The sequence below is a fragment of the Euleptes europaea genome, chromosome 1 (genome assembly GCF_029931775.1).
Source record: "Euleptes europaea isolate rEulEur1 chromosome 1, rEulEur1.hap1, whole genome shotgun sequence".
In the NCBI taxonomy this organism is placed as follows: Eukaryota; Metazoa; Chordata; class Lepidosauria; order Squamata; family Sphaerodactylidae; genus Euleptes; species Euleptes europaea.
This window is the reverse complement of record NC_079312.1, coordinates 126,134,566-126,158,524: the sequence shown is the minus strand read 5'-3', so window position 1 is coordinate 126,158,524 and position 23,959 is coordinate 126,134,566. Positions and strand designations below refer to the sequence as shown.

General features: G+C 42.5%; 1 protein-coding gene and 1 non-coding gene across 2 annotated transcripts in view; both read right to left on the bottom strand.

The window, feature by feature from the left end:
• Positions 1 to 5,708: 5,708 nt before the first annotated feature.
• Positions 5,709 to 23,959, bottom strand: part of PRPSAP1 (phosphoribosyl pyrophosphate synthetase associated protein 1) — a 30,931-nt gene continuing 12,680 nt past the window's right edge. The window contains exons 4-10 of the mRNA XM_056855678.1: positions 19,522 to 19,694; positions 14,993 to 15,108; positions 13,460 to 13,515; positions 12,190 to 12,335; positions 9,007 to 9,077; positions 7,347 to 7,493; positions 5,709 to 6,190 (exon numbers count right to left, since the gene is read on the bottom strand). Coding sequence (XP_056711656.1) covers positions 6,032 to 6,190; positions 7,347 to 7,493; positions 9,007 to 9,077; positions 12,190 to 12,335; positions 13,460 to 13,515; positions 14,993 to 15,108; positions 19,522 to 19,694 — 868 coding nt within the window. The 3' untranslated portion in view covers positions 5,709 to 6,031. The remainder of the gene's footprint in view (positions 6,191 to 7,346; positions 7,494 to 9,006; positions 9,078 to 12,189; positions 12,336 to 13,459; positions 13,516 to 14,992; positions 15,109 to 19,521; positions 19,695 to 23,959) is intronic.
• Positions 18,785 to 18,857, bottom strand: TRNAA-CGC (transfer RNA alanine (anticodon CGC)). Its single transcript has one exon. It is a non-coding gene; the product is annotated as a tRNA-Ala (tRNA).

The following is a 23,959-nucleotide window of genomic DNA, read 5'->3' as shown; positions in this document are numbered from 1 at the left end:
CAAACCCCCACTTGCCAATGCAATATGTAACAGAATAGAAAAATCTAGATCTTTCTGGGGCTATAAAATCAACAGGAGAAGACAAAATAATTTTAAAATGTGTAATGAAGCAGGAAAAGGAAGATATCAGAATTATACAAGATGAGAAAAGGAGAGTACATAACATTAAATTATATTTTCAAGCAGCTAGCCTGGTTTGGATTGTGGACTGGATTAAAAACCCAGATCAAAGAGTAATAAAATTAGAAATGGCGGATTTAGAAGAAGGTTTACATAATTATTTATGGACTAAAAAAATCAGTCATAAATATAATGCAAAATAGAAGTCATGTAATTAGAGGTGGACTACTCAGAATCTGGGAATTTACCCAAAGAGGAATTAGTCTTCCAATATCCCCAGTAATGCCCCCTATAGAGGCATATTATGTGAGAAAAAATAATGACTTTATAACATAAGGAGCTATGATAAACTCTCAAGGAGAAATCAAGCCTTGGCAAAAGATGAAAGATGAAGGCAAAAAAGTAAAATGGCTACTATATTGTCAACTAGTTTCAAGAGTAAAAAAGGACATTCACACAGGAAGAGGCGTAATAAGGGAGCTGACTGAATTTGAGAAGGTAATAACGCAGCCATAAGAACATTAGGACAAATTTATAAGCCATTACTGCAATTTGACACGGAAACAGAACAAGTTAAAACGTGTATGGTAAGATGGATGCAAAATTTTGAGGAAGAAATTTCTCTCCAACAATGGGAAAACCTATGGACGAAAGATACAAAATTCACAGCCAGTCGAATATGAGAAAACTGGTATAAGATGTTTTAGCGGTGGTATATATTACTCCAAAGGATATTGAGAAGATGGACAAGAACTGTAAAAAGGAAATGTTGGAAAAGTAAAGAAGTGTATGGCCCTTTTTATCATATGTGGTGGATGGGGGAAAAGACAAAAAATGGGAGGGGGGAATACATGCCAAAATCCAGAAAATTTTGAAAATTAAATTTACTATGGAAGCCAAGATTATGTTACTGGATATTCCAAAAATTTCAGAAGAATTGTTTAGATATATGGTAACAGTGACATTTGTAGCAAAATGGAAAGCAGATGAGTGTCCATGTCAGGAAGACCGGGAAAGTAAATTAACTGAATATGCAGTGATGGCAAAACTAATGCACTATGTGAATAAAAGACCAATTAAATAATTTCAGGATAAATGAAAAACATACCACTTATATTACTTTTAAAAAATGGGGAGCAGAGAAGGAGGTTGTCAAAATGATATATATGATTTATTAATAATATTCTTGATTCATTGTACTGAAATGTGTTAAAAGGGGAGAAAATACATTATGGATAGACTATAATAATAAATGAACTCTATTTTCAATATCTAGGAAGTATTTTTAGAAAAATAGCAATCGCCACTGCAAGATTTTTTTATCTATTCTATTTCATTATAATTTGTCATATAATATTGCTTAACATTATTGGGCTTATCAAGTATTGTATAGGGTATCTTATGATTTACACTAAGATTATTATGATAATCACTATTCAGTGCTCATTATTACATCAATGTTTAATGTTCATAACGGCTATTATAATTTATTGTTTATTATATCGTCAATAATATATATTTTCTTTTCTTTGTCTTTTGATATAATTGTAAGTATTGTTTTGATATGGTTTTTAATTTCTTTTTTCTGTTGTTTATATCTATAAAAAATACAATTAAAAAAATATCTACTCATGGATTCATAGACTCCTTCCCTCACATGATAGATCCCAAAATCACTTTTCATGCTGTCCTTGAAGGTCCTCATCCCCAGCATCCGAATTGGGGTGAGGGGAAGATTTGGGTCTCAATGGGGGGAGACCTTATGCCACCTACAGAAATTCTACCAGCAAAGACTTTGCATGGGATCCAACCCACTCTCCTCCAAAGGCCGTGTTGAGTGGAATGGGAGTGTCTCCTCCTCATGTACAGACCCAGCCTATGCATGCTTAATCAGAAGTCATAATCAGTTCAATTAGGTTTATGCTGAAATAAGAATGCATAGTCTTGAAGCCTCAGAAATAAAGCTAATAAAATAAAGAATCCCCCCCTCCCCATACAGGAACTGGATGTGACAAAAACCATCCAGAACACTTCTATGCCACTTCAATCCTTGTCTCTCTTGCGGTAGTCCTAGTCCTTACAAATACAGATCCTACTCTGTTCTGACAACAGATGAAAGCCCTTTTTACTTCTCAGCCAGTGTGTTGTTTGGACAAAGCAGTATGATGATGCATATATAAACATAAAAACTTTTTTTTAACCCTCTAACATACAGATGGACAGATTAGATCACTGTACAACTGGGAACCAACGGGCAGCACAAACGTGAAACTGCTTAAGAACAATGCAGACATCACTGTTGGGACTTGGCCCACCCTACAGGAGAGTCCACTACTTTGAAAAAAGAACATTCTGCTGACAGTACTAGCAGCTTCAAAGCAAAGATCATAAAATCAAGCAAGGTGGCCTCTCCAACACTTTGCATTTACACTAAAACCACTGTGAGCCTATCCCAAGGTATTGCTTATGTTGAAAATTGTCTGGGAAGACTTTATACTGTAAACAACTTCCTCTACAGTGAAGGAGTCCTTGTGTCCAGGCTCATATACCTGGAGGCAGAAAAGTAGTTAAGTTGCTTACACTGTATTCTCACGGACATAAAACTGGAGAACCTTGGCTGAGCGGACAAGGCATTTCCCAGAACTGCAGTCATCTTGTTTGTCTTTTAATATGATTAAAATATATTCAAATATGCTTGAGTGGAAAGAAAATATGCTGATCAAAGTTGAAGAACAACTCCCTCATCCCAATGATAACTGGAGAAAGCAGTTATCTGTGTTGTCCTCTCCAAGGCCTCTTCTGCATTTTGAATATTATCACCACTCCCAGTTAACAGTCTCAAAGAAACAGTATGCCTGGCTCTACTCTTAACAATGATCAATGTGGATTAGAATGATCTGTACACCTTCAAGGCACTTAAAAGCCTACCTGCTTGTCCCAGAATAAATGGCAAAACTGGAACACCACTACAGTTTTAGCATCCCACCACCATCATAACTGTTGGTATACATGTGCTGTGGTCTTAGAATGAAACTGTTGCTGTAGAGGTTAACCATACATACTGCTTGGTCTTTCACCTAGGAATGAATTATTTTTCCTCGACTTCCTTTCACTGCAGTACTTGGGAGTATTCTCAAGATCCCGTAGCCAATACTACAAACAGTGGCTACACTGGAATGACCTTATGGGATCACATGAACACATTAAGTTGCCTTATACTGAATCAGACTCTTGGCCCATCAAAATCAATATTGTCTACTCAGACTGATGGCGGCTCTGCAGGGTCTCAGGCAGGGGTCTTTCACATCACCTTCTTGCTTAATCCCTTTAACTGGAGATGCCGGGGATTGAACCTGGGACCTTCTGCATGCCAAGCACATACTCTACCACTGAGCCTCAGTCCCTCCACAGATCCGTTGTAATGTTTTAGCGGCTAAGATACTGAAGTTGTTTACTCATAGCCCCCCATACTGAATGCTCAAAGATGATAACAATTTAAAGTGTAAATCAGAACAGAATAAAATTTAATCTGAATTTGGAACAATAGATCATGCCAATAGACCAGCGTCGGTAAGACTCATTTGCCCCTTAACACAGGAGCTAGCAACAGGAAGACTTATATGGGCAAACAGGAAGTGGTATTGCCTGAATCAATAAGTACTAAAAAGGAGATGCGTGAGAAAGCTGCATATCTTCTTTCTACGCTTCAAGGTAGAGTCCACAGCTGCAATGAGCATCTGGAATCCTCACAGCACTGCAATGCTTCAAATACATTGCGAAAGGAGTGTGCATGAGCCATGTACCTTTTTTAGGCATTTTCTGTTACTGATCAAAGCCACTCTCATTGGGAAGCTGAAAAACTAAGGGGCAGATTGGCTGAAGGAAGACCAGTAGACAGAAAAAGAAAATCTAATGGAAATGTACAGCTGAAGAGCCCAAGGAGAAAGCTGGATGCAGGAGAACTCTTTGAGGGCAATTAAAGAGCTGCAAACTTGTTAGAAGAAAGGGAGTGATCCAGGCAAGGGAACTCTGCACTCTGAAGAACTGCGGCCAGAGAAACATACATTTGGTAGATCCGGGACCCCCACGTATGCCTTTGTCCCTTCAAGGCAAGCCTATAAAGGCAGAATTTCATCAGGTACGGTTTTGTCACAGCAGCACCATCATAGGCGGAAAAACCCACTTATGAGAAAATAATTTTATGGAAATGCTAGATTTTCTGAGTTTGGATCCTGAACTGCTCTAAAGGGAGCAGTGGTGCCCAAGGGAGGCAGGGCTCAATGTTACCTGTTGGTTTAACTAGTCAAAACTACTGGGGAAGTTGGGCTAGGTTACACTTCTCAACAGGATTTGACGGACCCGTACAACGGGCAAGCACCAGTGGCAACACCTTCGCTTCATCTTGTCTCCACTGCTACACGCAACTACAACAGTTCTAACTTTGAGCAGCTGTTACCACTTAGGTAGGCAAGGAAGGCCCTGGCATGCTTCTCACCAGCTAGCCCACAGATGCCGGCCTTAGGCCTGTAGTCGATGCAGACTGGCGAAGACGACCATCCTTGACTTTAACAGAGTGATAAAGTTGCATTAACTTCCTATCGGGTGGCTTTGTGAACACTCACGAAGATAAAAAGTGGCCAGCCAAACGGTTTGGGTATTTAGACGAATTTGTACCAGATCTCAGCCTATCATCATTTGGTAGAAAACTAAAGCACTTTCACTGTCTTGGTAGTTTGACAAATGACTAGAAATCCTGATGATCCATGAGAATTACATTTTGCTATGGATGGGAATGACATTAAATGATTCCCAAACATGGATGAAATCTGCTAAGTGGTCCGTAGGAACCTTATTTGTGGAACCCTGGCATTCCAGAAGGTGTTGAAAACTACACAAGGGAGTAGGTAGTTACACTTCCAGGCCAGAGGCTATCATCTAATGGAGAGTCCCAAAGAGATACGAAATTCTGTAGCCTTTCTGATAACATGTTAAGAGCCACCTCATTAGGAAGCAGGCTGAATCATCCAAACAAAGATCTGTTATAACACAGCAGTATACAGCGATCTCTTATAATTTAACTGATTCAGAAAAGCACTTTTTTCTAGGTTAACTCTCTAGCAGCAGAAGTGTTAGATACAGTTACGTGTGACATGGTCGTCTCCATACTTTCTGGCCAGCATACTTCAAACATGAACACAGCAAGCTATTTGAGACAGATCTTGTCAGTCTGTACTTGAAAGTTCACAGTTTTACCTGCAAATTGTAGGTAAGAGGTACTTGCCAGCTAGGCAGGATTAGAACGTAGGGTTCCACAAAAAGGAAGAAGTACATTCTATTTTCTACCACCACTTTGGAATCACTTAGTGTCATGCTATGTTATTGCTGATGAAGTTACTTAAGCTGCCATAAAATGAGTCTTACTTGTAGATGATTTCACAAAAGGAAGCTCTGCTGCATCCATTAGCTTAGGGAAGGTTCCCAAGCTGACAAGAGGGGCCTTGCTCCTATTGCTGGTACAGAAAGAAACCTGATTCCTACCAAGTAGCTTGACAACACTTGTTCTTAGAGCATTTGCAGAATAAGCCAAATCTCAGTAAGCCATCGAGGTTACTCCCAATTTCCCTCTCAGGATACAGTCAAGAGGCCACCACCAGCCTCTTTCAAAACAATTTTAAATAGACTCCAATGCCTGATGCATCCAGATCCAGTCCAGCCTCCAAAAAGAGGCTGCTGGATCAGTGAAACTCTTAGTAGTTGCTCTGGTCTCCTGGCAACAGTCCCGTAACCCCCATCCCCCTTATAAGACCTCAAAAATTGTATACTGTCAACTTTATGGCACTGCTGTTTCATGCACATTTCCATTCTCCTTTCTATTTAAGGAAACCAGACAAGAGGAGTGAGAAGGGAAAAACTAATCGTCGACGGTGATGTTGCGGAAGAGGTAAGCCATAGATTCCCCGTTGTGGATCCGACGGATGGCTTCGGAGAGGATCAAGCTGATATCTACAGTCTTTATCTTGGGACACTGCAGTTTCTGCACTTCGTGAGGAACTGTATTGGTGACCACCACCTATTGAGATTAAAGAAATATTAGAAATGTGGCTGAAACAGCTGCTCAGATTTAATACACGAGGGACTGAATCTGCCTTTTAATAAGTAATAATAAAACCAGAGGTTTTCAATGGTCTCCACATGCCACCAGATTGAATCTGTCATCAAGACTCCCTGTTAGCAAGCGAGATTGCAGCCAGATTTTTAGATTGTTTAGGGAATGGTGGCCCCAAGGTTTGGGATGAGACGAATGCAAACGCTGCAGGAACGAGAAGGAAAACTAAAAGTGACAGTCTAGTAATGACAGCTGCAAGGAGATCAGCTCAGTGATACCCTGTAAAGCACTTCTCCATGCAGGCTAATGACTTTCTGAGAGCACAGCTGCTCAGCTGCCAAGAGAAACAACCATTTTAATAGTTAGATTTGAGTCTAGTAGCACCTTAGAGACAAAAAAGAGTTTCAGGGTATAAGCTTTTGAGAATAAAAGCTCCCTTTGTCAGACACTGCATTTCCAGAGAGCTGTTTGATAGGCAGCTGGGGAGATCATATCGGGCTCAATATACAGAGTAGGAGGCAGGCAAAGACACCTCAGGGAACTGTAGCAAAGGCATATTTTAAGGAAAAGTAACCTGAGTGTAAGGCTCAGTTCCAAGTGATTAAACATGTGGAAATTTGGTCTCAAATCTCAGCATAAGTGTTTGAACTTGAACTAACTCTCTTTGTGCTGCAATAATCTTCTATAGGAAGGACAAAGAAATGGATGCAAGTAGAAATCAATCGCAGTTGTTTCTGTTTATATAACAGAATACAAGTGCCAGCTTTGCACTCCACTCATAGTTTCTGCCTCATTAAAGATGGGTCCAACTGCATTTGCATAATGCTACTCTTGACACATAAATGTCCCAGCTATTAGTCTATACCCGAGGTGTCAAATATGTGGCTTGCGGCCTGGAGCTGACCCCTTGAGAGCTCTTATCTCGTCTGCGAGCCAGCCACCTGCCCCCCTAATACTGATCTGGGCTGGCAAGCCCGCTGTGAGCTTGCCGGCCAAGGCAGCCACCACCCAGTCCCAATCTGGCCTGGCGAGGCCTGGCCCAAGTGTCATTTATGTCATGTCCGGCCCTCGTAACAATTGAGTGCGACGCCCCTGGTCTACACAGTCTATCAGGACTTGCCTCGTCAATCGAGGACTCTTCAATTAGGCGTGGAGCATCTGCAGACAGGAGCCCGTGCGTGGCCATGATAAAAATCTTGTAAGCACCACGCTCTTTCAGGATCTCTGCAGCAGCCACAAAGCTTTCCACATCGTCAATGATGTCATCCTGAGAAGCAAAGTAAATCCCAGTTAGAATCTGGAAATCACTGATATCCTAGAACTATTCTCTTGCCCCGCAACCCTTGACTATCTCCACCATTCAAGAATCGCCTGAAGATGCTGCCGTGTCTCTTTAGAACTATGGATGAAAAATTCTGGTATGGTGCCAACAGATATTTTCTATTACACTGTCAATTGTTAGGCTGCTTGCCTGATAAGCCCTAAGCCTCTACCAAATTTGATATATACATATCCTTGAGGCAAACGTTTCCAAAGATGTCTTTTAGCAGTGAACAATAATGTTGCTTGTAAAATAGCCATGATAATTTTTTTTTTTGGGACACCAGTAATCATGATTACGATCTGGGATCTTTTAAAGCACAAAAAATGTCTCTGACTGTACTTTGCGGCTGAATGCAGCTTCCGGTGCTCTTGGTTGCATTGCAGCTGGAGCGCAAAAGTGGGCTCTTGAGAAAATTTCCTGTGGAAATGCAGGCCGCTTTCCCCTTCTTGCTGTCTATGGGACTTCACATCATGCACTGGCTTCCCACACTAGTTCCAGTCAGCCCTGTGGACTAGTAAGCAACCAGTACGTGCTTAAGTACTGTATGATTCTGGGCTAAGAGAAATGCTGAAATATAGTTAGAACTCGCCACCAGATGAAGGAGCACACTAAAGCCAGCCTGCTCAGGGCTATATGGAGTTCTGTGACACATTGGGAACTCACACTACGCATGCTAGAAGAAGAAATGGTTTTTATGTTGACTTTCTCTGTCTTTTAAGGAGAATCAAACCGGCTTACAATCTCCTTCCCTTCCCCTCTCCACAACAGACACCCTGTGAGGTAGGTGGGGCTGAGAGAGCTCTAAGAGAGCTGTGACTAGCCCAAGGTCACCTATCAGGCTTCATGTGTAGGAGTGGGGAAACCAACCCGGTTCACCAAATTAGAGTCCCTCACTCACGTGGAGGAGTGGGGAATCAAACCCTGTTCTCCAGATTAGAATCCACGGCTCCTAACCAGTACACCATGCTAGTTAAGCCCATTTTTCTTAAAGCATCTTTCCTCCAAATAACTATCACATCCAGACTTCTGCCTAGAAGATCAACATGCATAGGATTTTAACAACACACAACAATCGCTGGTAAGGCCTTTGTTTTAAAAAACCTACTTTAATAAAGATAGGAATATTTCAGGAATCCACACCACAACATACACAAGAAGTTGCCTTATACAGAGTCAGACCACTGGTCCATCAAGGTGAGTATTGCCTACCCAGACTGGCAGTGGTTCTCTAAAGTCTCGGGTCTTCACATCACCTACTATCTAATCATTTAAAGTGAAGATGCTGGGATTGAAACTGGGACCTTCTGCATTCAAAAGAGATGCTCTACCACTGAGCCATTTCCCCCTTTCCACATACTATAATGAATACTTCATACTGGAGTACAAAACCCCTATTAAACAGGAAAGTAAAAACAGAGGAAGACCCCAGTCTCCCTACTGGACTTTGGTTTCTTACCACAATTATGGCAATTCTACCTCCGACATCTCCAACTACTGTTATTGGTGGTTTCTCTTTGGCCATCATCACTAAAGAAAAAGCAAGTTAGACCCACAAGTTTACTGCACTATTCATTTACAGCACATGAAGGACATGTATGCATGATGTACTGCATAGTCATCTTAAAATGCACACATTGATGCAAACTCATTTTGCCTAGCCTAAATGACACAGCGTACAAAGTGCAGCCTTAATCATGCTCTTATTAACAAAGTATTGCAACACTTTAACTCTGAAGGTAGGGTTGCCAATTGCCTAGAGAAAAACGTTCTGTCCCTTTAGTAGATGTTTAGTTGGATGTTATTTACCTCCATGCTATGAAAAGCTTCGGATGTCCAGCTGCACACATTAAGCCTCTAGTTGAAGGAGCAGAACATTTTCTGCAGGCAACCCTATCTAAAAGAATGTTATAAGGGTTTCCAAGAATGACTGTGTCCCACAAGACACACAGATTTTTAGCCATCTTTTTAAATACAAGTTCTAGAGTCCAACACACCTCAAGCTCTCTGCAGATGACAACATTTTTCAATTCCTAATTGTGTTGGGTATGCAGCTCTGTGCCTTGAAACCAGGCAAGGGTTCCTGGAAACTCAGGCCTGGATTCAGACAAAGTTTTGGTTGCATTTGTATTTTCTAACTGAATATCCCAGTTATATCTGTGTCTTGCTCTCGGATTCCTATATAAGTGGTCAAAATTAATTAATAGGAAAATAGCTATTGGAATTTCTTTTGATTCTCTTTTGCTGCTTGGAAGAGAGCAGGGCTTCAAATTGCTGTGTCAGTGCTTGTTAGATATCGAAAGGCAAACTTTATTTTCTTTAGTGAACATTGTTCTCTCATGTTTCACGGTGTTGTCCTGGATTATGGCACTGTAGCTGCTTGCTTACTTCACTTGGAATCACCCAGTGTACACTGAGCATTTATGCTTGCCAGGCTTGATATTCTTCCATCAGTCATTTTATATGGTAGATATAAGAGAATTCCCTTTAGTGATAGGTGTTGTAAGGGTACCTGAACACTTAATTCACGTGTTATTGCACTGTAAGTTTTACTTGAGACTGAGGAATGTTCTGATAAGATCTGTGTTGTCTAGCACTTGGAACTTTTCAGACCAGCAGCTGGGTGGTGTTCCTTTTATTAGATAGAAATTCTTTTATTACTCAACAAGTAGCAGATACTTGCTAGCTGCATCAAGGATATGCGAACAGCTTACATGTGTCCCTAGATAATGCCAATGCTAATGTTATTTTAATGTTTTATAGACTGTTTGGTTTTTGTAATTCTGTTTTATAACTATGGTGTGATAAATGCCTAATAAAAGTGATGATGAGAACATTTTCCAAAGTTATCATTACATTAAGGAATCTAAAATGTGAAGAGGATTAGCTGGCTTGGCTATCTCAAATCTTAAATAGTTGCAACAGAACAGCGGAACACCATGGTAGGGATATAGTATAAAGACCAAGATAAGTGATCACATTTTATCGTGGCTGTTGTTCTTCCTTCCATCATTTTATCCTCACAGTAGCCCTATGTAGTACGTTAGGATGAGAGAAAGCAACTGACCCAAGGTCACCAAGTGACCCTCATGGTCCTCTCTTCTAGCCCAACACGGACTCCAGCTGTAAATACATTTAGGAGCAAATACCCTCAAACATATGAAGTGGCCCCAAATAATCCACTCATATAGCAAAGAAGCTGCACTTGGTAATTTCTAAGGTGACCCTTATTCAGTGTTGCATGGGACCGTGTGTGTCAAGTGCCGTCAAGTCACTTCTGACTCATGGCGACCCTATGAATCAATGTCCTCCAAAACGTCCTATCATTAACAGCCTTGCTCAGGTCTGGCAAACTGAAGTTCATGGCTTCCTTTATTGAGACAATCCATCTCATGATGGGTCTTTCTCTTTTCCTGCTGCCTTCGACTTTTCCTAACATTGTCTTTTCTACTGAGTCTTGTCTTCTGATAATGTGACCAAAGTTGTGTAAGCCTCAGTTTAGTCATTTTGGCTTCTAGGGACAGGACAGGCTTGATCTTGATCTAGAACCCATTTATGCGCCTTTTTGGCAGTCCATGGTATCTGTAAAACTCTCCTCCAACACTTACCCTGAGGATCACTTGTGGTCTCAGTTTTAACTGGCATCTAGGAAGGATTCTGCTTATAAGACTATTCATATTTAAAAGATTATCAAGCTAAAATACTGAAAATTACACTTTTCAGTTAAAATTGGTTTTCAGAGCAGTTCACAAAAATATGAAAAATACAAATGACATTAAATATAATTGCTCCATATGGGAGGAATCCACAACGGAGCTGCATCTAGGCATGGTAGAAGGGAGGTTAGGTTGCTTCCCTCATATTTAACACTATTTTTCTGGGAAATGGCACTTCAAAATGGAATTGTCGCTTTGATTACAACAAACAGGATCAAAGCATTTGCAGTCAACAATCTAAATCCTATGTTATGTTCCAGCAGAAATGAGACATCCATATTTAAGTGGATTTTTTTTTAACCTAAGGGAATGCAGACCTAGCTATTTTTTTTAGCAAACCACTTTTCTATTAGAACAATCACCTCTGAAGAGAAAGCAACAAGACACAGTTCACTTAACATTTTGCAAACGTGAAAAAGAGGCACTAATATCAAACAGAAAAATTCCAAAGTCAATACAGCTTGTTCCTTTCTCTCCCAGCCCATCTTAAAACAGTAAGTGAACTTTTCCCCTCAGATGTAGGCACCTATTGACTCTAGGTGAAAAAAAGTCCAGGAACATGGATCCCATCTGAATGGAGTGAATTTAGCAACATTGCTATTTACACTAGTTAAGAGACTGAAATAATACAAAGAGATTCCCTTACTGAACAGAGGTTGCAAAGTGCAAACAAAGCATCTGAATTCACAAGAGATCATTTGAGTACATCATGCAAGGAAGTAACCAATGAAATTCTGCCTCGGTTTCCAGAGTGCTGAAATGTTTTCTTAACTTAAGCACCCTAGGATACTTTCATAAGGCCTCCCTTGCGATATGGCTTACGTTTGCAATTCATGAGTGCCTCTGAATTTTTTGGTTGAGGAAACACCTTGCCCAAGTTAAGTGCCAAGCAAAATACAAACAGGAAAAAAAAACACACAACTTACATGGCAGCTCCAAGCCAGTGTGCACTGTAGCGTTTTTTGCTGCTGGGGGAGAATGACGTCCGTCATCCATGTCTTGTTCAGTGCACTGAGCCTCCCCATGGATGACCGCTAGTCCCAGCCGCAGCCGTTCAGCGTATGACTGGGCCCTGCATAAACCCAAGAGGCACATTAATAGGGCCGAAGGGCCCTCTCACCTACAGTCAAACAGGTTTCTACTTGGGAGAGGAGTTTTTGGACTTCTAAGCATTTCAGCCAATAAAAGATTGTGACAGATCATTTCTCTTTTCACCGTGCATTTAAAATTTTCTTTTAGCAAATGAATCTTCAGTGACTTCTGTTTTTGTCACTGTCATGTAAAAGCCAGACGCTTCTCATTTTGAAAGTGTATCAAAGAATTTAAATACTGAAAACGCATCCCTTAATAAACCCTTTTCGCTACTTTCAGGCTTATATTTAATTGCAATATCAAAACAAATTAAGCTAATATTTCAACTCCACCTTTCCATCCCACCTCCTTCCCTCAGTCTGATGATGTGAAAATATCTATCAGCATGACATGAACCACTCTGAGCTCAGGTTATAAAACAGAAAGGTGGAGTAAAGCGAGGGGCCGTGGCTCAGTGGTAGAGCATCTGCTCGGCATGCAGAAGGTCCCAGGTTCAATCCCCGGCATCTCCAGTTAAAGGGGCTAGGCAAGGAGATGATGTGAAAGACCCCTGCCTGAGACCCTGGAGAGCCGCTGCTGGTCTCAGTAGACAATACTGACTGATGGACCAAGGGTCTGATTCAGTATAAGGCAGCTTCATGTGTTCACCCCACAAATCTCCAGGTATTTCCCAACCTGGAACTGGCAACCTACTCTGCCCGGAGATGCAGCCACGGGGCAAGTTTCACCTGTTGAATCTCTGCTTGCCATACAGTTGTTAAAGACACAGGGGTCTTGCCAGGACAAGAATGGGAATGGCTTCATCAGTATAAGGCAGCTTCATGTGAGAAGAAATATTTTAAAAGTGTTTAATTCCAGAGGAAATGTTTGTTGCAGCCAAAAACACAGAGACTTGTGGCACCTTGTGGCACCTTAAAGACTAACCATAGGAGCTCATATTTCACTGGGATGAACCACCTCCTCTTGTACCACTTCAATAACATGAATCACCCATTTATACACTCTTAATTCTCACACAGACAGAATCCTTGTTGTCTACCCAAGATGTACCTATTTTTACAGACTGTATATTAAGTATATTATGTCAAAATAAAGTACAGTTACCTCTTAGCAGCGTCAGGAGACTTGGCTACAATTACTGCATTTCTGTAATCAGGAATCTGGATTAAAAAGAAAGGTTATCCCATGTTAAACCAGTGAAATGATTAGCTTCTTGAATAAGTCACTACTCTGCAGAACACTCATGGTGTAGTAAAGTATGTAAAACTGATATTAAAATACCAATAAGCACTCATTCCTTTTAAGCCCTTTAAGACATTTCGCTCCTTGCTGAATTGCTGCAGGATAGGTAGATTTGTATAACCTATTTATGTACCTCACAGCAGAAGTGCTCTTAGTCTATGTGATTCACATGCTGCATAGGTATAGTGAAGGATTGTGTCATGTTTCCTATGGGGAAGCTGTTTCTTGGAAAAGAAATCTTACGAGCACACACAAAGTACCTGGGTCTCCATGTATAATTCCTCAAAAGATTTACATGCAGCCTTCCATGTCTCTGGAGAAGGGGTGACACGTTCCAGCAGCACTGTGCCTTTGAACTTGAAGATCCCAGATTTCCTTACAACTGTACTACGCATATTTACTCTTAAGGAGATTTTACAGGTACTGAAATAAACAGTTAGGTCTCAAAAGGCATCACCAGTTATAAACTCAGCACCCTTCTTGAAAATGACAGATGTTTTCCAGTTTGAATTCCAGCTGGAATTTTTTGCTTCAGACAAATTGCTCAGTTCATGATTTTCTTTAGAAATATGTACTGTCAGACAGACGAACAACCCAGAGTGGCAGTAACACAATGACCAGCAATTCTAGCAAACTGATACCCAAGAGTAACCAGGGATGGCCCAAAAGCATTTTGCTTCTCTTCATATCTCATATCTTAAAAAACCACTTGCTCCCCCTCTTTGTTCTCACTACTCATGATAGAACACATCAAAAGGTATATTATAAGTTAAACCAAAATGGGGGAAGAGGGTTGCATGGCAGAATAAAAAGAGAATATTTAGGGATACTTTTCTGACTAACTGCGAAATCACAAAGGGGGGGGCGCGCGGAGCCGCATAGGAACTGGTGTAACTCCTCCGCCAGTGTCCGTGCCCCTTGTGCCATGCAAACTGGCACAGACGCTGGCGCAGGGCGACATACGCTGGCCCCGGGGAGCCGTACAGCAGCGCAAGCCTCCTGCACCGGCGCTGCCTCCCTGGCAGTGTATGTATGGCACAAGTGCTCCAGCTGGCATTCTGGGGGCGTAGCTTTCACGCAGATTCCTAATCCCTTTCCGCCCCATAATGCGCCATTTTGCAGGCGTCAAGATAAGCCTGTGAAATCATGGCACAGCCCCGTGGAACTCTTTCTCCAAAACTACATTTCAATTTATTTTTCAGCTTGCTGTGCTGGCAGAGAGCTGCTCTGGAGACAGCAGGGCTGCACCGCCTCCAACCGCCGCCTATCCGCCCCCCCCCCTTCAAGAATGGGCTGCAAGTGCAGTCACTTTCACCATGGAGAAAATAAAGGCCAGAATTACTCTAGTTATGAGTGCACGCTGCCCAAATGTTGGTGGATCAAAATTAACTTCACCTCTTCCTGTATATACTGAAGCAAGAAAGGTGATGCCCTCAGATTATCAACAGGAAAGCTGAAAAAGCCCTGGATTTCTTTTTGATGGAGATCCATAGTGATGATGTGAGTTAAACCTAAAAGAAGGGGGGAAAAGTGAGATCTTAATCGCATTAAAGCACCCAATCACACTCCCAGCACTGTGGGTTTAAACCTCACTCCTAAAATGGCTGCAGTTAATCACTGACCGACACATGATTTCTCATGGCCGGGGTCATCTTTCAGGATTCTTGCTACGCAGTCTTGTGCATTACAGATCCTGCTGAACTTTCGCCCCAAAGAATATTGCCTCACACTGGTAGTTTAAACACGAGTCTCAAAAACATTGCTTTTTGCCAGTGTTTTCATGCAATATTTAAGCAAGGAAGTATTTTCTATTTAAAGAGACAGTCCGGCACAAAGGTCCAAAAAAAGGCCCCGACAATGACTTTTCTATGAACTCTCCTTGCTACTCTTATCAGTCACCTCAGCTGCTCTGCCCCTAACAAACTTCTAGTTTTCACATCCAGGCCTGGCTCACAGAGCACAGGTGAGGACAACCAGCCATGTGCTGTTAACATTTTATCCTACCCTCCAAGGAGTCTGGGAGGGGACAGGGTGTTCCTGGTATTTATCCTCACAACCACCCTGTGAGGTAGAGGTTTAGCTGAAACACAGCAACTGGCCCAGTGAGTTTCACAGTCAAGGGGGAATTTTTAACCCAGGTTTCCCCATTCCAAGCCAGATACTCTAATCTACTTTACCACATGGGTTTTATTTCATTTGTTGTATTTTACCCAGCTTTACAGTCAAAACAATTGCAGTTCACAGCAGTTTATAAAAACCAATCAACACAGTCAACACAGCATGTTAAAAATGTACTTGGGGAAGATTTTCTCAGTACATAGCGGCTGCCTTTTCTCCCACTGGCCTTCCTGATGACAGGTGATGGCTAGGAGGAATCCAAGTAACACCTGGACAGACACCTGGTTCAGCTCTGACTAAAACATGACATTTATGCTATACTAATGGAGGAACAAGATTGCTATAGGCATAGAGGAGGTGACGTTGGCCAATTTGCTAGGGGTGCCAATTTTAAAGCAGGTAAATCTGAGCCCCATGGCACAGAGTGGTAAGCTGCAGTACTGCAGTCCAAGCTCTGTTCACAACTTGAGTTCGATTCCGACAGGAGTTGGTTTCAGGTAGCTGGCTCAAGGTTGACTCTGCCTTCCATCCTTCCGAGGTCGGTAAAATGAGTACCCAGCTTGCTGGGGGTAAAGGGAAGATGATTGGGGAAGGCACTGGCAAACCACTCCGTAAACAAAGTTTGTCTAGTAAACGTCGGGATGTGACTTCACCCCATGGCTCAGGAATGACCTGGTGCTTGCACAGGGGACTACCTTTACCTTTTTAAAAAATCTGACAAGTTAGATTAAGCATGCTAAAAACATGTCTTACAACTGTTGCATGTTTTGTTCTATCGTGTTTTTTAAATTTACACCACAATAAAATGTGCTTGATTTCTGAAAAGGTTCACTTAACAATACTAGGCAGAAATAAAAAAAATACATCATAGGAATACAGTCATTGTTTGATCACTCAGTATTTGATGACTTGCTGATGAATATGTAAACCGACTACATTGAAAAGTATTACGTTTGAGCTTATAAAGGTTCTATTTGGTATTTTGATCTTTGATAGCTCAAAGCTACATCAGCAGTCAACAAGGAATGAATATGTATGAGTGAATGAACCCATTAATAAATGTACACAAGCCTAGAGAGGATGTTTTAGAAGACATAATGGCAGCAGAAAATATAATTCCTACTGCTGGACCTCCTAAGATCTGGGTCTCTGGTACAGTTTTTACTGGACCTCTAACTCCCAATACCAACTTGCAGCAATAGCACTTCAGTTGAGACATAAAAAATGTCTTTACTAAACATACTTCCCATTACTGTAAAATGTAATTTACTTTTGCCAAAGTTGAAAAATAAAGCCAATGAGTCACTCTGTAGATTTTATAGGAAAACGTGGGATCTAGATATTTAAATGAGCACATTAGGGTTATACATCATGAGTTAAACACAACACAGTCGACAAGATGCAGTGTTTACAACCAATAACATGACCTTAAGCACTACGGTTTGTAAAGGTCTGAAAGAACTGTATGGCTGTGAAATTGCTGCCCAAGGACTTTGTATGGTTCTGTCACTTTGGGTTTGGACATTTCTTAATGGTCGTTAACAGCTGTAGCTGGTTGTTAGGATCATCTCAGGACAGCTCTATGCAATGACGCTTCCCAGGCAAGGAGAGAGGCAGGGTTTGTAGGTTGTGTGTGTGGTGGCGGGAAGGGACAGGGGGAGAGGAGACCCTGAAGACAATCTGGGAAACAGACAGAGGGAAGTGAGTTGGCTGGTGCACTTTGGAGTGCAGAATTTGTATATTTGTAAATCAAGCAAGTATTAGAAAGACATCCTAAATCTCCTACGGTCTTTCACCCAAAGAAAAACAACCCTGGTGCCGTTGGCCATGGGACTTCTCATTGCTCAGAGAAATGGGGAGCATGCAAGCATATTCTGTTTTTTTAAGTTTCCTTAAGGAACAGCAAGCAAGCTCAAAATGTGTATATACTGGATTTTAAAAAAACACCTTTGTTTCTTCCTTTCTTTCACCTTTTGATTTTCATTCAAGTATGCTTAGGGACAAACAACGATGTGCTGAATTTACAGTTGGAATTATCACAGCGCATTCTTCATTACACATTTACTCAGGATGAAGCAATTATCTTTAATACAGTTCTAGATTATTTGGTATTTGCTAGAAAAGCCAGCAATGCAATTTACTAGGTGGGGGCTGTAGTCCACAATAGCTTATCCTGAGATTTGCTTAAATCTTTATTTAAGGGGCCATTAGACTTTTATTTTAGCTACCAAGCAGATATTTCTCCTTTATCTCATCATGCCATCACCATGATGCGTAAAATTTTAAGTTTGGGGCAGAAACCAGTACAAGGAACTTTAGGACTGTCCCAAATATTCAGCTGTTACTTGTACTTTCTACAAGTATAGAACAAATTTATACTTGACAGGAGGAAGAAGCTTTCCCCTTGCAATTTGCTTCCTTCAGGGCCAGTTGTGTCCTGATCCAGTGCCCTCTTCCCGCTTTCCTCATCTGTGAGTACTCAAGGTGCGGTGGGAATCAGTGCAAGAGGGGGCCTCAACCCACAATTCTCCTCCTTCCTATCGCTCCAGCAAAATTCTGCCCCTGCTCAAACTTATCTGCCCTTCCCGTCCTGTGACAGGTTTGAAGCACTACCAGGGCACTGCTTAAGAGCATGGCTTTACACTCCCCTCTCCCCTGCCACTAACCATCTAACCTGATCCGGTGATTTGTGGTCACAGTTTGCGATCTTTAAAAAGGAAAAAAGATCTTTCTTCAAGTGGCGCTCATCTTTATGAACTAGGCGCACAGATGCATAGGAAAATGATATCAGAACAACAGCACAAGTGTTACAGAAAACTAAGAAGAATCAAAGCATGACGCTAGCTACATTATCCAATTCGCTGGGTCTGCTTTCAGAGGAAGTTCCAAGAAAAGCTGGAACTTTGAAACAGAGGTTGGTCGATACAGACTTTGAACACATGAAGTTGCCTTATACTGAATCAGACCCTTGCTCCATCAAAGTCAGTATTGTCTACTCAGACTGGCAGCGGCTCTCCAGGGTCTCAGGCAGGGGTCTTTCACATCACCTACCTGCCTATTCCCTTTAACTGGAGATGCTGGGGATTGAACCTGGGACCTTCTGCATGCGAAGCAGACACTCTACCACTGAGCCACAGCCCCCTTTACTCATTTCCCCTCCTTCAATCCCTGGTTCTTGTCTTGTGCGTCACACACGGAGCAGGCTAAATATTTTAGTTCGGTTTTGACCAATCCTGAAATGGGGGCTTGTGTGCTCACGTTTTCTGCCATTCACCCTTACCCAATCAGAACAAGGTGCACATCCTTTGTCTTTCTGGCCCTAGCTCTGGATATAAAAATGATCCATCCTGCCTCTTCTTGACAGGTGGGCAAATGGTTATCAACTGTTCTACCCATGTGTCTCCACAAATGGGGCAAAGAGAAATAAAAGGGCCACACCAGTAACAGGAGATAAAAATAAGGCCGAGGCCAATGGTGCAAAATAGGTTAAAAAAATTATTACTCAGAAGAAGCCTCTTAGGCAAAACATGTAGGGAAATTCTATTCTGAGTAATAAATTTGTTCCCCCCCATGTTGCACCAGTGGCCTCGGCCTTATTTTTATCTCCATAAACGGGGAACATCTCCTCTTTGCCAGTAACAAGTTTTACTGCCTGGTTCCCAAACAGGTATGCCTTCTCCACGGTCCGGGGCCCCACGGGGGTGTTAATCGAGGCATCCTGCATTTCCCCATCATAACAAGCTCGACCATTACTGTTCATAAATGAGGATGGTAACATCCTGTTGCTTCTGAGGAGCCCCACTCACCTGCTCTGGCCAACATGGAAGCAAGGAGCTTGCAGACTATCGAGCCTCTCTTCCTCATTTTGCATTGCTTGCTGTAAGGGAAGTAAGGAATGACTCCGATGATATTTTTGGCACAGGATGTCTTCAGTGCATACGCCATGATCAAGAGTTCCATCACTGCCGTGTTCACATCCCTGAAACAGGCGACATCAGCATCATCAATCCATAGCCACAGCTTCATAATTCTTCCAAAATTTTAAAAAGCCTGACCAAATATTACAGCCAGAAATCTTGCTACAGGAAATCTTTGCTTACACCATTTATACATGGGAGGTTTTGTCATGGATTTGCTGTTCTCTAGATGCCCGTTTTTCCCATCCACATTCTCAAAACTCAACAATAAGCCCCCATGCAGAGTTTTGAGAATTCGGACGGGGCAAACATGCGACTAGAGAGTGGCAAATCCAAGGGAAAACCTCCTGTGGATAAAAGGTCTTAGATCTGGACAGCAAGCCTCTCTTGGCATAATCTAGTGGTTTTCTAACTGTGTTGACCAGAATCCTGGCATTCCAGAGAAACTTGTCAGTGGTTCTGTAACTAGAAAATCAGTAGCAGTAGAGAATAACCCCTGAAAAACAGCTTGCGTGCCATTCCCAATCTTCTGAAATGTGTAGGCAAAGGAGAGTGTCGTAAACATTCTAGACTGACTTTCAGTTTGTGCAGGACCAACAAACCCAGCCAGGACTCTCCTCAAACTGCAAATACATCCCAGAACACGCTCAAGACCTTCTGCAATGTGTGGATATTGCAAAACAGACACACAAGAACTCATTGGGAGCGAAAGCAATATGGAAAGTGGTCACAGAGGGACGAGAAGCTTGAAAACAACTAGCCTAACCTTTCCAGCACAGAGGTTAAAGACCGCAATGCAATCCCCTTTCTTGCAATACCCTCAGTCATGTCAGAAACTGTGTAGAGAAGGGGAATTCTTACATGGAAAGGAGTGCCCAGCCTCCCCCCCCCAAAAAATACCACACACAGCTGGAATGCGTGCATTCTTCATGCATTTGGGCGCAATGTTGGCCTTCAGCCATTAGTACACTGATGGTTGTAACTTTTTGTAGTGAGCAAAGCAGCTGTGTTATCATACGGTGCCTAGGCACCATATCTAATCATTTATCAATGCTTGCTGGCTATATTTTAGGGAGCTTGCTGCCTGGAAACTCTGCAGATAGCAATCTCTTGAATACACTAAATGATCAGGCTGTGGTTCTGTCATTCCATCAGATTGGGGACCCCTGATCTTCCCCAATTACCTGGGACGCCCCTATGAGACTCACAGTTCTCGAATGTCACTGAGGTCATTCATTTATTAATATTATTTATACACCACCCTTTCCCGGCAAAGGCTGGGCTCAGGGCAGCTGACAACAACTATACACAGTGATTGAGACAAGAAAATTATAAAACATAACACATGCAGCCATTACTATTAAAATATTAAAAGCTAACCTAACTAAAGAGATGGTGCCCTAGCTGCTTACACTTTAAACAACAACATTAAAGAGGGGAATAGCTATTAATATGCAGTGATGTTGGTTTCTGGGAGCAATAAGGGGAGACTCAGAAAGAGTTGAAGGGTCTCCACTGGGGAGAAAGGCAGCTATAAATGAATTAATTACATTAAAAAATCCCACAAGCTGGGCTGGAGACCGTCTCCTCAAGCTGTGGAAACCCATCAGGCTCAAGGAGTTATGAAGCTTTTCAATGCCAAATGAGACCACCAGTCCACCCAGCAGCAGCTCTTCACTGTCTCAAAGACAGACAGGCATAACCTTCACCTGCCATTTTTCTTTGGCAGGTAAGCTTTCATGTCAAAGAAAACATTGTGCCGCTCTTTGATCTGGCTGTTGATTTGCCGAATGAGGGGAGCCAGCGTGGTGCAGTGGTTAGGAGAGGTGGTTTAGAGTGGTGGACTCTGATCTGGAGAACCAGGTTTGATTCCCCACTCCTCCACATGAGCGGCGGAGGCTAATCTGGTGAACCGGGTTGGTTTCCCCACATGAAGCTGGCTGTGTGAGCTTGGGCTAGTCACAGCTCTCTTAGAGCTCTCTCAGCCTCACCTACCTCACAGGGTGTCTGTTGTGGAGAGGGGAAGGGAAGGTGATTGTAAGCTGGTTTGATTCTTCCTTAAGTGTTAGAGAAAGTCGGCATATAAAAACCAACTCTACTTCTTCTGACTCTTCATGGTTACAGTTGTGTTTACATCTTTGAAAACTGCACTGCAAGTCCTGTAAGCCCCTCCTCTGCTTCTGTACAGAGTTGCTGCTGCAGGCTGTCTGCAAGCTGTTCAGCTCTTCTAGTTTTTGTTTGTATATTTTGCGCGTTTCCTGGAGTTGCTGGAATTCCTGCTCCAGCTCCTGCCAGTTGCCCTGACACTTCCTCAAGGGTGGACCCATCCTGTCAGCTGCTCAGTGCGAGAGCCCTGCTCCCGGGGCCACGTGCACACCTGACATCATCGGGCCCCAAAAAAGGCTTCTTGATTTTGGATTTGATGGACCCTAAAGCCGGGAGGCTTTGCAAGCAGCCAACCCCCAGGCAGACCTGGCAGTGTGCATCCCACTGGAGAGCAAGAAGCAGACAGGGCCTTTCCAACGTGCAGGCCTTTCTACCACCTGCCCCCTTATGCATGGATACTCATGTTCATCCCCAGACTGACTCGGATCTTTCTTGGAGTTATGCATGATTTTTTCATCTCTCAGAGTTCACTTTGCTCTCTCCCCATGCTTTTCTCAGATTTCCCCAATGCTGTTTTGCCACGAATTTAAAGTCTGCTCCAAGATCAACTCGGTTCAAATTGTACCCATTTGTGTGCATAAGGCATTCCGGGTTTTCCCCTCCTCCGTGGGGCCAGGAGGAAAGGGGCGGGGAGGAAGCAAGTGTTTGCATACTTAGAGACCAATGTAGCCACCTGATTCCCCTCCCCATAGCGGTCTACTTGTTAGTAATGGGGCTTACTCCCAGGAAATTGCAAGGGACGGGCAGCTGAGCCCCAGGCTGGTTTTCCTCCTTTTGTAGAGGCATTTAAAAGGGCTTAACTTTGTATGGGGAGGAAGAGAAGCTTTTTGCAGGAACACGAGGTGTAGGGAGAGGGGGAGGCTGTTGACACATGCACCCATGTGTGCTCCCTCCCTCTGCAGCTGTTGCCCGTTTAAAGAGGGAGGAGGAAGGCCGGAAAGGCCATCCAGAGCACTCCTGCAACGACTGAAGGGAGAAAACACTGTGTGAGAAGAAGCACACTCACAAGGCGACAGTGGCAGCACTGCCTCTCCTTCCTTCTCTCTCCTTCCACAGCTATTGCCCATTAAAGGCTGGGGGAGAGGGAATGAGCGCGCCAGAACGCATGCACGCAACACTGTGCCGGTGGGAAATGAACGTGGGCTGTCTGTCATGCGCACGAGAAGTACCCCTCGCTGCGAGTGGTGGTGACATTTTTCTAACATTAAACACCACAGCCCATTACAAAGCAGCATTTTCAAGGGGCAGGGACTCAGGCCTTCCAGATTTTTGCTGGTGATTCTGCGGTACAAAAACTTCTCCAGGACTTTCTTCGAGGTAAACAACCACTATGTGTAGGATTTTGAGAATTCGTAACAGAAAAGTGTGGTTCAAGAGAGCGTCAAACCCAAGGTAAAATTCCCATGCATAAAAGACCTTGAGTCGCTCTTATCTTAGCCCACTGGTCTCATTTTTTTCACTGTACTTTCTCTTTTGACAAGTAACCTCCATTTATTTTGCTTCATTTGCTATGTTCTCCAAATTGGTTTGTTCATCATCTACTTCCACCACAATGCACTTGATATGGTGCTTCATACACAAGAAAGCTTTGTTCTAAAACCAAGGAAACAGCCAAGAATTACATGAAGCCAACCCGCTCCACCCTAGCAATTAAGATAGAAAGTTAACAATGCGTCATTTTCCTTTTCCTGAGAAGAGCTGAGGCTAAGGTAAGACAATGATGTTTTCCAGTATTGTGCACTACACAGAGGCAACCCATAGGTTAGCAATTTTTGCTTTACAAAAAGTATGAAAAATTATGATCCAAAGATTTAATTAATATTTAAATGAACCCAGAGTGTGACCAGCTTGAAATTTTTATAGATCTAGAGCCAGGAAAAATTAGAGAGTTGGAGGTCATAGAGTGAATTTTTCACTCTCTTATATCCTCATTTGTTTTTTGCATCAAGCCACATCTGAGTTATGGCGACCCCTAGTGGGGTTTTCAAGGAAAGAGATGTTTAGAGATGGTTTGCCACTGCCTGCCTCTGCGTCAGGATCTTGGTATTCCTTGGTGGTCTCCCATTCAAATACTAGCCAGGGTCAACCCTGCTTAGCTTCTGAGATCTGACAAGATCAGGCTAGTATTTTAACTACTTATACATTTATATCCCACTTTTCT